The sequence below is a fragment of the Arvicola amphibius genome, chromosome 6, assembly GCF_903992535.2.
Source record: "Arvicola amphibius chromosome 6, mArvAmp1.2, whole genome shotgun sequence".
Taxonomy (NCBI): Eukaryota; Metazoa; Chordata; class Mammalia; order Rodentia; family Cricetidae; genus Arvicola; species Arvicola amphibius.
The window spans coordinates 12,185,285-12,199,393 of record NC_052052.2 but is presented as its reverse complement, the minus strand read 5'-3'; the positions used below and the strand labels follow the sequence as shown (position 1 = coordinate 12,199,393).

The following is a 14,109-nucleotide window of genomic DNA, read 5'->3' as shown; positions in this document are numbered from 1 at the left end:
TACGAAAGAGTCCAAGGCACAAAAAAAAAAAAAAAAAGAAAAAGAGCCACTTACTAAGGATGCAGCTGTCACAGGGCAGAGCCTGAAGAAGCCAGGTCTTTCCAAGACCTTCAGTCTCTCAGCCCATGAGGCACTGTCCCCAAATACTTGTCTACTGGCAGAGAAATAAATGCTCTACTTCTACAGGGACTCAAATGTGTGGGAACCCAGCATTAGACCCCAGTAAAGGTCAGGTCTCAGAACCCCTCATCCTGAGTAGCCCGTTCTGACACTACCTCCCTGGCCTGTGTCGTTCAATCTCTCAGCATAGGATCCAGGCCCAGTTTGGTGCCCCGATGCCCCCCTCCAGTCCACCCACCCACCAGTCCTCACCACTGGTCCGAGGATAGGCAGCAAGGGTCCCGTCCTGTAGGCCGGCAAGCAGATAGAAGGGGCTGTGCCGCAAACAGAGCACGGGCTGCGGGCCTGGGCTCTTGCAGGTTGCCAGGCACTGGGTCCCAGTGTCCACGCTGCCATAGAGCAGGATGCTGAAGGGAGAGATGCTATCAGTGAGACTCACAGGCACGGACCCACGCATGGGCCTCACTTGCCCAGCCTTGTTCCTCCCCTCCTACAGAAACCCTGGCTTCTGCCACCAGTCAGGACTCTGGCTCCAGAAAAAATGAGAAAGGTACCAAGTTCTAGTGCCGCTCACACCTGAGTTCAAATCCAAGCGCCAGCTTCTAGCTGCTAGCCCGGAGTGCTGACCTTCAGCTCTCTTCCTCAAATGATCTGGGGTGCCCACTTGAGGGCCATCGGGGAACAAAGCATGGCAATACCCCGGGGCTTTGTAAGAATGCACAGGGTAATGAGAAGCAGGGAGCAGAGGCTATGGGGCTCTAGATGCCGTTTATAGGGCATGCCTGAGGGCAAGCCTTCAGAGGCCGAGAGTGATCAGCGGTTTCTGAGGAGGGGATAAGATGGGTAAAAGCTTCTCTGGGGAGAAATGAGAATGTTCTGGAGCTCGGTAGCGGTTGCCAGAAAACAACAAGTTGTGCTCCTTAAAATAATTAGAATGGTGATTCTGCTTCATATTGTTTGTTTTGCTTTGTTTGTTTTTGGAATCAGGGTCTCAGTGTGATCCAGGCTGGTCTCCATCTTGCTATGTAACTAAGGATGGCCTTAAACTTCTGAGCCTCTTGCCACCACCTCTCAGGTGCCAGGATCACAGACATGAAACACTGCACCCCGTCTGAAGATCTAGGAATGGAGCTCGGACCTTGTGCAGGCTATGCAAGCATTCACCCACCAAGCCACACTTCCAGGCCCCTAAAATCATATTACATGAAATGTATCTTGGCTCAAAACTAAAATAAAAGGTGTTCACCAGATCTCTCCTAAGTCCAGGCCCAGACGGGGCCCAAGGCTACAGTCCCAACCCAGACTATGGGGTGGTAAGCATGGCTCCTCACCACCTCTCAGAATGCTAGCTCCGGCCCCTCCCTGTGTGGGAAATGGGAATGAAGATAGCCCCCGAGGCTGCAAGGTCACTGTGAGAGAGCCCCCTCAGCATATGTGAGGCACATAGTAGGTACTCCGGAGACACACACCGTCCTTCTACAGGACAAGGTGAAGAGCAGAGATACAGGGGGATTCTCTTTTGTACATTCTACCCCCATTAGGCCCTCCTGTACTCACATGGCCCTGCATGGGTGGGGGGCACTAAGCCTCACTGACCATAGGAACCTGAGACTCGTCACTCAACATGCAGGACTCCTGAGCTTCACCAGACCAGAACCTGGCTTGAAATGGTGTGTCTAAGGATGCACAGCCAGGAAGTGGTGCCAGAGGTAAGGGAGCTGTCAGCTATGACATAAGCTACTCCTGACACTTAATATGCCACAATGGCTGTCTCTAGTTTCCATCTTCCTGGTGACACCAGGCTGGGCAAGAGTGCTTTGGTTAATGACCCAAAGACCTGGAGGGACTACCAGCAGCCACCTGCCTGGCAGGGCAAGCCATCCCGACCCATCCTCCTGCCCCTCACCTGCCATCCTGTAAGCCGAGGCAGACGGTGGGGTGCGCTGCAGCCGAGGGGTCAGCAGCCACCCGGCTCTCCTCTGTACCCTCGGCCTCCTCCTCCGGATCCGGAATGTACTCTATGCAGAGCACGGGAGCTGCCAGGGGGAAGGACTTGACAGTGCGCGGCGAAGGCCGGTTCAGGGAGAAGATCTCCACCTGGCCACCGGCACCCTCCTGCCCACCTCCAACCTAGAAGCAGAGGCCCAGAGAGAGGCTGTCAAGCCGGTGACTAGAGCACACCTTCCCGGGAACCGCACCCTGACACAGACAAACCGCACCCCTACAAGGACAAACTCACAGAGATACAGACACATACACAGATACATGGACAAATGCACAGATACATACAGACACATATGTACACAGTCACACTGTGACTGGGGATAGTAAAGGTACTTCTTCTGTCCATCCCACCCACAACCTGATCTCACACAGGTCACTTGTTCCCAGCTATAAGGAAACAAATTAGTTTCAGTGGGGCCAAAGGAAATCAAGAAAGGGTTCAAGTAGATGCAATAACCAGTTGGTTTTCCAGTTTCCCCTCTATAGAGGCCTCCCAAGTAAGAGCCAATGAGCTATTCTGTCTCCTTAAAATGACCCTCTGTATCTAGCTCATGGCATGCACCTCATGTGTATACCTGCCAAGGGAATGGACAGATGCACGCATGTATGCATGAGTGAGCAATTGGATGGATAAGTAGTAGTTGCGTTGGTGGGTGTGTGGAAGGGTGAAAGGTTAGATGGATGGATGGATGGATGGATGGATGGATGGATGATGGATGGATGGATGGATGGATGGATGGAATGATGAACAGGCGGACAGATGTACAGATGGATGCACAAATGGATGGATGAATGAATAGATGAAGGATCCACAGGGTAAGTAGATGCATTCATGCATAGATGAATAGATTCACCAGGGGCTAGATGATAATTGGGAGACAATGAAGGAAAATATCAACATTTGTACTGCAGTCTAAAGGGTAAGCCAAGGTTCTGCTGCACGAATCCCCAGAGATAGGAAAGAGCATGTGCTGGAAGGTGGCGAGGAGCAGGGAAGCCAGAACCTTGCATATTAGAGGACACAAACAGCAACCCAAAGAACATGGGGGCCCCTCATTTTAAAAAAGACAGCTTTGCTGAGAACCCCGGAAGTAGAGAAGGTGGCTAGAAGCCCATTGAGATGAAGAAGAGCCAGTGCTGATGTCTAAGCCCTGAGTGGGACTGGAGACCCAGCCCTCCTATGACCTGAGCTTCTTCTGACCTGGGCCTCCTATAATCTGGACCTCTGCATAGCTTACTCTTATCTCTCTCCTAGGAGTCTGAGCCCTTGCCAACACCTCCTTGGCCCTGGGTGCGGTTACCCTGGATAAGGCTCTACCACTAACCCCACCTCCAAGCCCCGAAGTTCCTAGGAAGCCTTTGACAGAGCTGCTAGACAGGTGGGTGGCTTTCTCAGAACCCTTCTTGAGAGTCACCCTCTCTGTCCCCTTCGTGAGGACAGACTGCCACCCTGTCCTAGCTAGGCGAAGGACTACTTACCCAGAGGTAGCCCTGTGGAAGGGAAGTGCTGACAGCTGAAAAGCCCAGCAGGGGACAGTTGACAGGACTGTGGACCAGACCCCCAAGCTGTAGAGACAGAAACAGTAAACATAGGTCAATCAATGAGCTGCCAGAATGCCAATATTTATTTTACAGACTTCTGAACCCATCACCCCCCCATGAGAATCCCTGAGGATAGGGGCCAAGAAAGTGACACATGCCACATACATAGCTTCCTGTGCTTCATATTTGATTGCCACTCTTCTAGAACCTTCTGTCCAGAAAAAGCCTGACTGATGCTCTATATCTGCCCACAGTCTCTGGAACCAAGCAGCTCCTAGATAAGGCTTGTTGATGACCGCTAAGCTCTCCGCCTCCATCCAAGCACTTTATTTATGGAGAAGACAAAGCCCACAGAGGGCCAGGGCCAGAGCTAGGTCACCGAGGAAGTAAGCGGCATGGCTCCACTTGCTCCTGCACCCCAATGGCCTCCCACATGCCTCCAGAAAGCTGTGAGGAGGTGAAAATCAGGTAAGGGGGCTCTGAATCAGTGCCCCTCTACAGAAGGACCCCCTGGGACAGGGGACTGGGTGGGTCCAGTAAGGGAAATGTGGAAACTGGGACTTGACAGGCAGCCAGTCGCCAGTGAGAGCTGCTCACGGCTTACACTGTCTCCTGCATCGGTTGCTTCCAGCTCCTGACTAGGTGGCCCCTCAGAGCTCTGCTTCAGGTGCCGACCCGGGCGTCCTGTCTCTCTGGACAGTACAGCGTTATAAGGGCGGGGGGGGGGGGCGGGGGGACGGGGAGGTGGACAGCTGGGAGGTGCTGCAGCAAGAATCAAAGAGACACCTGACTTTTCCCAGGCAGCTGCTGCCCTCTGCTGGTGAAGAACCTGCCTGTCCTCCTCTGCTGAAACATTTACCAAGATTCCTAACCGTCATGGGCAAAAGAGCCAAAAGTTGCCCCGACACCCTTCTCGTGTAGCAGTTAGCCAGATTGAGACTCAGAGAGGGGACATGGCTGGCTCGAGGTTGCACAGCATATTAGGGGCAGAGGCGGGGCTAGACTCAGACTTCCCATTCCTGATTGGTGCTTTCTCTACTCTGAAGTTCTACCGGAAAGCACCAGGCCAGAGACCTCGAGAGCTATGGGGTTCCACTTCTTCCCAACTGGGGTTCCAGGGCCCACACACTGAGAGAGAAGCCTTCAAAACATCTGCCTCTCTGGCTATGCTGGCGGAAGGCCCCCACCTTTCTTCCAGGCTGCCATTCCTGTCCTCTCAGAGGAGGAAGGCGGCATCAAAGACCAGACTCGGGTGTCTTCGTGGCAATTCTCATGGGACTTAATGTCAGCTAATCAGCAGAAATGGGTCAGAGATGGTGTAACAAGGTTCCTTGTGTCTTTAGCCAGGCGGTGGCTCACGCCTTTAATCCTAGCACTGGGAGCCAGAGAGGCAGGCAGATCTCTGTGAGTTTGAGGCCAGCCTGGTCTACAAAATGAGTTCTAGAACAGCCAGGACTGTTACACAGTCTTGGGGGAGGGAGGACCAGTGTCCAGTCCCCAGTCTTGCACTTGACAGGAAGCTGACATCTGGAAAGCCAGGCACACGAAGAGGCAGGGTACTACTAGCTGGTGAATGGATGTGGGCTCTGCATTCAGCCAGCATGGCACCAACCCTGCGTATCCATCAACTTCCTGTAAGTGAGGCCTAGCATCTCCCTGGAAGGTCTTAGGCCTGAAGAGGACAGCTAAACAGTATGGAGCACTGGCCCGGGCACCTGGCACCCAGCAGCCCTGTGGTTTTTGAAGCCTACGTAGAATTCTCCAGTGTTTTGTATGTGCCACAGCTGAGCAACTACCCATCCAGTGGTCTTTAGGGCTCCCAACTACTGTGCTGCAGATACGGTTTGAGTGTGTTCCCCCAAGGCCTGTGTACTGGAAGCCTAGTCCCCATGGGGGCTGTGTTAAGGTAGTGAGACTTTCAGGAGGTGGGATACAAGGAGGTGATTAGGCTAAGGATGGATCACCCTAGGAAGAGATTAATGTTCTCATGGGACCCCAGTTTCCCTGAAAGTGGGCCATTACCAAATGAACTGGCCTGATGCTAGCCTTCGGGGCTTCCAGTCTCACCAAATGATGATCTTCACACGTGATCACATGATCACCCCATCACCCTGAATGGATTGGGGCTGTTTGGTGTCCAGCTTCCAAAGCTGTGAGTCAAATAAACCTCTTTTTTTCATACAGTATCCAACCTCAAGCGTTTAGCCATAGCCATAGCAAACAGCCTGTTAGCAGTTCTGGACAACAGAGTTGGTGGCCATCAGAACAGAGACTGCTGGGTGAGGAAGCCAAGGAACAAGCTGTCTGGCTACAGACTCCCAGCGGGGCCAGGCTATAACCCCAGTTCCACAAGGGACTGGAGTCTCAAAGCATTTCAGAGAGCCCGAGAGATTGCTCAGCATGTAAAGAGTCTTGCCACCCAGTCCCACAACCTGAGTTCCATGTCCTGAACCCCCATGGTGGAAGTGTAAAACTGACACAAATTGTCCTCTGACCCCCATGTGCACCACGGCAAGCCCCCCACAAATAAATACATAAATACATGTAATTGTTAAAAGTTAAAGAATCTCAGAATGCACACGCTCCACCCACCCAAGCCTGTGCCCAGGCAGGCCTTGAGACTGACCTGGTTTGTGGAATGTCCTCTCCTGACCTCCTGCTGCCCCTCCAAGACAGCCCCCCTACTTTGAAATGGAGTCAAGAGTCCAAGGAGATTCCTCAGAAATCCCAGTGCTCAAGCCTTTGGAAAACCCCAGGAGACCCAGAGGCCTTTTCCTGGGGTAAAAATGTCCTGAAATGTTTACTTCTGTTCCTTGAGGCCTAAGTGCACTGGACACAACTGTGTCACGGTGCACATATATGCATGTGCATTGTGTACACGTGTGCATAAGGATCAGAGGTCAACACTGGTTCTCAACCACCTTCCACCTGATTTTTTGAGACAGGGTATCTCACAGTGCCTGGAGCCCCACCCATCTCTGCTTCCCCACGCTGGGACGACTACAGGCCCACACTACATGCTCATCTTTTTTACATGAATGCTAGGGATCGAATTCATGCCTGCATGGCAAGCATTTACCACTAAGCCATCTCTCAAGGTCCTTAGCCATATCATTTAATCCTCACTGTGACCTCGCCAGGGTCCTCCATGGCCTCTCCAGCTGCTGCTGAAGATGGGGCTGTATAGTAGGAGCTACAACAGCTTTCTAGTATCACACGACTGGGGCATTCTAGGCTGGGCACAATGAGAGCAGGGAAACACCCAAGCAGCCTCCTCTAACATTCTCCCACAGCCAGTGCCCCTGCCAATCAGAGGACTGGCATGGCCCAGCATGGGCATGGCTGGCTATCAGCTCCAAGAAGAGCGTTGCTCCTCAACCCCCAGCAAGGATAGAATCCAACACACACTTCACTTAACAGCTAAAGGCCAGGGTCTTGTCTGCCCAGGAAAGAGGCAGGGCCAACAATTCCGTTGCCCAACTCTAGCCTTCCCAGGGAAGAAACAGGCTGGCTGCCAACTCATGTGGCCACCTGAGAGCCTGCATGAGCAGAGAGGAGCCTGGGCACCTGCCCACATGCACATCTGGTCCCACGGTAACTGGGCAAGGCTGGCAGTCTCCGCCCTGATTCATCCAGCTGCCAGCACCAAGCTGATGGGGCACAGCTGTCTGAGTTAAGTAGGCGGCGGGAAAAATAGAACTAGACGAGCCTAGAAAATATGGCCAGACAGGCTCTGGCAGGTCCCCAGGATCCCCTTCCTCTGGGCCCATTACCCACATAAATTCATGTAGGGCTCTCTCAGCTGACATGGGGGCTCCGCGGGAACACCAAGGCATGGGCTGACCACTCTGCCCACCCACATGTTCTGGAACCCTAACAGCTCCAAGTGAAGAGGTACACAGGCCCTCGCTCATCCTCCCAGGTTCAAGATGGCCAGTAGTTCCCATCAGGTATCAGTTCTTTCCGGAAACAAGCCTACTTGGAGACTCCATCAGTGTCTGACCTGTGAGGGCCTACTCGGGTGTGACCTGTGTATCAGGAAACCCTAAGACCCTAGAGGAGATAGAAAACTCCAGACCCCACTGCAGAGGCTACACTCGGGGGCTAGCCTTGTGTAAGTAACATATGACAGACCCCACAGCCCCCTCTCCAAGGATTCTGTCTTCCACACCGAGGCCCATGGTAACTCCTAGTCCTTCACTATTTCCCTAAAATACAAGGCACGTTCAAGCCATACTCTGAAGGATAATTTTTTTTTTAAGTAATGCACAGGAAAGCTGAGCAATGGTGGTGCATGCCTTTAATCCCAGCACTCAGGAGGCAGGCGGATCTCTAAATTCAAGGCCAGCCTGGTCTACAAAATGAGTTCCAGGACAATCAGAGCTACACAGAGAAAAACTGTCTCAAAAAAATAAAAAAGTATTACGTTGGAGATTGCTCAGCAGTAAGAGCACTGACTGCTCTTCCAGAGGCCTAGGTTCAATACCCAGCACCCACTTGGCAGCTCACAACCCTCTGTAACTTCAGTTCCAGGGGCATCTGATGCCCTCTTCTGGTCTCTGTAGGTATTGCATACATGTGGTGAACACACATACATGCCAGCAAAAAACCCATATATATAAAATAAAAAACGAGTAAATCTCCAAAAGATAAATAAAATTTAAGTAGTACATGGCTTCTTTATCCTGATCAGAGACTGGGTGCAACCTCACTGTGTAGCAGAAGTGAGAGCCTTTCTTACTTTTCCTTGGTCCCAAGTCCTGGCCTCCAGGTCCCCACCAGACTCCACCTCTGACACACACACCCACCTTGCCCCCAAACCCTCACCCTCACCTCCCGCCCGCTCTGAGCTTTAAGCCTTACTCAGCTATTCCAGCCTCTTCTGTCCACATAGCCCCACCTCCAAGAACTCAAATCGAGATCCAGGTGCCACCATTGCCTGGATCCACCAGGGCTCCAAGAACGAAACCCTCCAAGGCTGTCATGGTCTCCCTCGCCCAGCAACAGGCCTCATCACCCATAGCAACGGTCTCAATGTCCCCTCCAGAACTCACACTGAAACTTAACGGTCACTGTAACAGGTCTAGAAGACGGCTCCTTTAAGAGACAACAATCCAAGCTCCATCCTGCTTCTTGCCGGCCCCTTTTGATTGCCTGCTCCATACTGATCTGACTACTTAGAATATGGATCCCCTGGGCCCTCTGGGGGGGGGGGGGTCTCTGTCCTTCTTGCTATGTGGCTTTCTGTTTAATGCCACCTCCTCCAAGGGGCCCTCTCTGCACCCACTAACCGTGCGGTCCCCACTTCCACGCCTGCCGTATCTTTGCTCTATGCTCTCTAGCTCCCTTCGACTCCCTCCTGGGTGCTGAGGTCCTGCCTGTCTTTGTCCCTTAGACAGAAGGCTGCATGAGGTGGGAACCTCGTACGTCCTGGTCACCAGTGCACTCCCAGCTCTAGCATACAGAGATGACCTGCGAACGGACAGATGAACAAAGGAATGAACGATGAACTTACACATCGCATGGGGGCTCTTTCAGCTCTTAGAGCCCCAGTCTACAGCCCAGCCCGCACGGCTCCTGCGACTATTTATCTGTGCTGGGTCCCACGCTCGCTCGCCCGTCCCAGAGCTCAGGGTCCTCATCTGCTTGGGAGATGCTCCAGATGGAGGGGTGGGCTCTGCCAGGACATAAGGGACAAGTGACGGATGGGGTGGGGGCGAGCTTCCTGGTGGTTAATACCACGGAGACTGTCATCACGTCGGACCGACCCCTCTATTGCTGTCATTCTGGAAGACCTGTCTGGGCTTCTATCCCCTGTGAAATTCTGTTCTAGTCACTATCACAACAAGTGTCGCTAAACACAAGAAGAGCGCCGTGGGCAAGTGAGAGGGCATGATGACCACGGAGCATCCCAGGATAAGGGCAGTCACCACCAAGGTCAGCACCGGTCTGGTGGCATCATCTCAGGCACAGTCCCGAGTCAGGCCTTCAACAGATGAGGTTGCTGGCATTCGCTATCACAAAATAATGGAATTTTCCACCCCATGACCCGTGCGGGTCATTCACAAACACCCTTTCTCCTGGTGGGAACGCTGACTCACAGAACAACAACAAAAGGCTTAGCCCCCTGGGTCACTCAGCTGGACTGAGACGCTGGATCTCTCCAGCTGCAGCGGACGCTACCCAGGCACTGGTTCTCCCAGGCTAGGCAGGGCCTCCACAGTTACCATGTGCCAGGTCCACTCACCTGCAGGCTGAGGGCCCGGGAGGAGAAGGCGGGAACGCAGCAGGCCAGGATGGGGCACCAGAATGGGGCTTTGCTTTTCCGATCCTCATCAGGACACAGCCATCCTGGCTGGTTCTCCTCCCCTGCAGCGAGAGGAAGGGGGTGGGCAGAGCTAGTGAGTGTGAGCCCCAGCAGGCAGTAGCTGGCCCTCAACCCTGAGCGTCACCTCAGCAGGCCGGGTCCCATGGTGACCTCACTGCCCTGATCACTGCCCCACCCCACCTGCCTGTTGGTCTGAGATGAAGCCCAGCCTCAGTCTATGGAGTTGGCTCTTGACCACAGGCAAGGATCTGGGACACCCAAGAACAGAGTCCCAGCCTGACTCTACTATTGAGCAACCTGTGAGAACACCCCAACCCCTCGAGCCTCAATTCCTCTGCTGGTGGGCAGGGGAGATGGTCAGCAGATGAAGTACTTGCTGGGTAAGCAATGGGGACCTGAGCTCAGATCCCCAGCACCCATGTAAAAGCTGGGTGTGAAAGTGAGTACCCGAAACCCCAAGACAGCGGGTAAAGACAGACAGACAGACAGATCTTAGGGGCTCCATGACCATCAAGTCTAGCCAACAAACGAATGAATGAATGAAATAATGAATGAATGAACAAACAAATAAATAATTGCGACCCAAATTCATAGAGAGACCTTGCTTCAAGAGTCAAGGGAAAGAGTGACAGAGGAAGGGCATACAATCTCAACTTCGGGCCTTTACATGTGCCTACGCAGGTGAGTTCAGTCATATATACACACGTATCACACATAAAAGAAAGGAAAGGAGAAATGAGAGAGAGAGAGAGAGAGACAGAGACAGAGAGAGAGAGAGAGAGAGAGAGAGACAGAGAGAGAGAGAGAGAGGCCGTGAGGCTCTAGATGTGGTTCAGTAGGTGGGGCATTCACCCAGCATGCAAGAGGAATCCCCAGTGAGGAATGGACCAGGTGTGGTGGCCACACAGCCACAGTCCAGTCCTCAGAAATGGAGGCAGGAGGATCAAACATTCAAGGTTATCCTCAGCTACATAGTGAGGTCCAGGCCTGGACCATGTGCGGCCTGTCTGTGCGGGAGTGTAGGGTTGATAACCATGCCTCCACACTGTGTTAGAACAAGAAATGAAGTTTCTTGTTTACAAGAACTGAGTCAGATGCCTTGGGCTTAACATTAAAGAAACGGGAGGCAAATCTATCCCAGCTTTTGCACTTGCTAGTGAGGAGGGCAGTCAGGGCTCTCCTCATGGGTAGCCTCTTCTGAGGAGCCCTTTCTGACTACTCTGGCTATGGCAGCCCCCTTTGAGGACTCACTGAAGACTCTGACTCGTTTCCTTCGGTGTCTTCACACTCATCTGAACTCACACATGAGTGAGAGGAAGCAGTAATGAACAAACCAAGGTCTACCCCAGAAATTCTGTGACTAAGGAGCCTTCCTTTCTTCTACACAAGTCTGGGACAGCCACCCAGTGTGACAGGGACACCCCCCACAGGGTATGCATGCCCATGTATCAGTGAGTACCAAGGTGTGATGGTTGACGCTGAATGCCAACTTAGCAGGCTCCTAGATTCACCACGGAGACAACCCCCTGGGCACGGCTGTGAGGGAGTTTCTGTCTTAGGCTAGCTGAGGTGGGAAGGCCCATGTTGAATGTGGGCGGCACCATTCCCTGGGCTGGGGTTCCGGACTGAATAAAATGGAGGAAGTGAGCTGAGTACCAGCATCATCTCTCTCTGCTTCCTGACTAGGGATTAATGTGAGTGGCAGCCTCAGGATCCTGCCGTGTGCCTACCCCCCCATGGATGTGACTGTGAATGCTACGCGACCGGCTGCCTCAGGCTCCCGCTTGCTGCCATCCCTTCCCTCCCTCCCATGACTGAATGCATCCCTCAAACTATGAGAAGAAAAAAAAAGGGGGGGGGGACTTTCCTTTCTTCCTTGTCTGTGTCAAAGCGATGAGAAAAGGAACTAATACAATGGGCGATGGGTCCACCTGGCCAGTGCTCATGGCAACAAAATGTTGATACAGTGGTCACCACCCTATAGGTAACATGGCACACAGGGACTGAGAAGTAAAACTAGGTCTTGAACGTGGCAGGCAGCAGCACCCACATGGGGACTTGGCTCTCCTATGTTCCTACAGCTGTGCTCTTTGTACTAAACCTGCAAGAACCAGAGCCCCAATGTTGCTGTCAGAGGCCTATTGACCCAGCAATGCTAGCTCTGCCCTTAGAGATGCCCATGTGAGGGCACCTATGGCTCTAGGATAATAACAACTGAGCTGTTGGAACGGCAGCCTCCCTAAGTCCCAAGGGGTGCCTCCTTGGTGGCAAACAGGAATCAATGACCAGGCCCATGCTGCCCCTGCTTTGGATGTGTGAGCTGCCCCTCACCTAGCCTCTAAGGCCAGCCCGTAGCAGCTCCACAGAGCACCCCACTGCTCCATGTTTGAAAACACCAGTGTAGTCCTGGTATGCTTGGAGGCAGGCCCAGACTCTACTGGAAGAGCCTAAGGATCGTCCCTCCCTCCCAGCCTAGTCTCCCAGTCCCCAGGCTCCACAATGGTCAGCAACTTCAGCACACAGCTCTGGGTGTCCCTTGGTATGGAGCACTGCCCCTAGACCCCACTCTGCAGCAGGCTCCTCTCCTAAAAACCTTCCCTAGCTCTTCCTCCACCCTTCCTTTTCAACAGTCCCAGCCTCTGTCAGAGCTGTCACCTGTCTCCAGGCTGGGACGACTCAACTTACGACTGACCACTTTGTGAGGGTGGGAAAGCAGAGACCAGTCTGCGATTCTGAGCTTTGATCTTTCCCTGGATGGACGCTAGGAGGCACCATCTCTCTGCTGGACAGCCGGCTCCAGGCCACCCAAGATGAACAGCGGAACCCTCCAGTTCACCACACCAGGCATTTCTGGATGTTGCCTTTTTGGATCTTATCACATTTCCCAACACCCATCAGTGTGTGTGTGTGTGTGTGTGTGTGTGTGTGTGTGTGTGTGTGTGTGTGTGTGTGTGCATTCGTGCATTGTGTGTGTGCATTCATGCATGTGTGTGTCCGTCCATCAAGTGTGCTAGAACAAGCTGCATCTCACCTATTTATATACACGAGGCACACACACTTGATTAAGGAAGGGGCTTTGTTTTCTGTGTTTCTGCCCAACCCAGGGCTAATGGAAATGACCTGACCATGTCAAAGGTCAACTGTGCTAAACTGCAATGTGTGGGAGGTCAGAGGTTAAATGCAGTTTCCCCTTCAGACGTTTTCAACTCAAGATGAGTGCAGGAGGCACGATCCATTGTAACTAAAGGAACAGGATTAGCTCTGCTCTTCCATGAGTTTTTCTATTCTGTGTGTGAGCCTGCATGTGAGCCTGTGTGTGCCCGTGTCTGAGCCTGCATGTGTGCCTGTGTGTGCACCTGTGTGTGCACCTGTGTGTGAGCCTGCATGTGTGCCTGTGTGTGAGCCTGCGTGTGTGCCTGTATGTGAGCCTGCGTGTGTGAGCCTGCGTGTGAGCCTGTGTGTGCATCCGTGTGTAAGCCTGAGTGTGTGCCTCTGTGTGCGCCTGTGTGTGAGCCTGCGTGTGAGCCTGTGTATGCGTCCGTGTGTAAGCCTGCATGTGTGCCTGTGTGTGAGCCTGCGTGTGTGCCTGTGTGTGAGCCTGCGTATGAGCCTGTGTGTGCGTCCGTGTGTAAGCCTGAGTGTGTGCCTGTGTGTGCGCCTGTGTGTGAGCCTGTGTGTGCGCCCGTGTCTGTGCCTGCGTGTGTGCCTGTGTGTGCCCATGTGTGAGCCTGCATGTGAGCATGTGTGTGCGAGTGCATTCATGTGGGGGCAGGAGGTTCTCTGTAACACCAATGACCGATAAGGGCCAAAACTTTCCCTCCACGCCCTTCCTACACAACCACGCACACAGAACCAGCCATTCTACAGACCACACGCCAATAACCAGGGGCAACCTGAACATAACCTTTCTCCTGGAGCCTGATTTTGCATGGGTGTCTAACATATCCCGTCAATATGACTCCCTCTTGTGAAAGAAACGATGCCAGGCTAATGTGTGCAAGGAGGAACCACCCCCGAGAGTGGCCCCGCCCAAAGCCCAGCCGGGCCAGAGGAGTTGGAGTGAAACACACAAGTGACCATGCCTTGAAAATCTGGACGCCTCCTTTAACACACAA

The 14,109-nt window shown here is 53.1% G+C and overlaps 1 protein-coding gene across 9 annotated transcripts in view; it reads right to left on the bottom strand.

The window, feature by feature from the left end:
- The window catches only part of Arhgef10l (Rho guanine nucleotide exchange factor 10 like), a 129,688-nt gene that overhangs the window by 26,377 nt on the left and 89,202 nt on the right, over nt 1-14,109 (bottom strand). For all 9 annotated transcript variants that reach the window (XM_038332804.1, XM_038332808.1, XM_038332806.1 and 6 more), the window contains 4 exons: nt 9,914-10,035; nt 3,604-3,690; nt 2,027-2,250; nt 373-527 (listed from right to left, as the gene is read on the bottom strand). In XM_038332804.1, the coding sequence (XP_038188732.1) occupies nt 373-527; nt 2,027-2,250; nt 3,604-3,690; nt 9,914-10,035 (588 nt within the window). The remainder of the gene's footprint in view (nt 1-372; nt 528-2,026; nt 2,251-3,603; nt 3,691-9,913; nt 10,036-14,109) is intronic.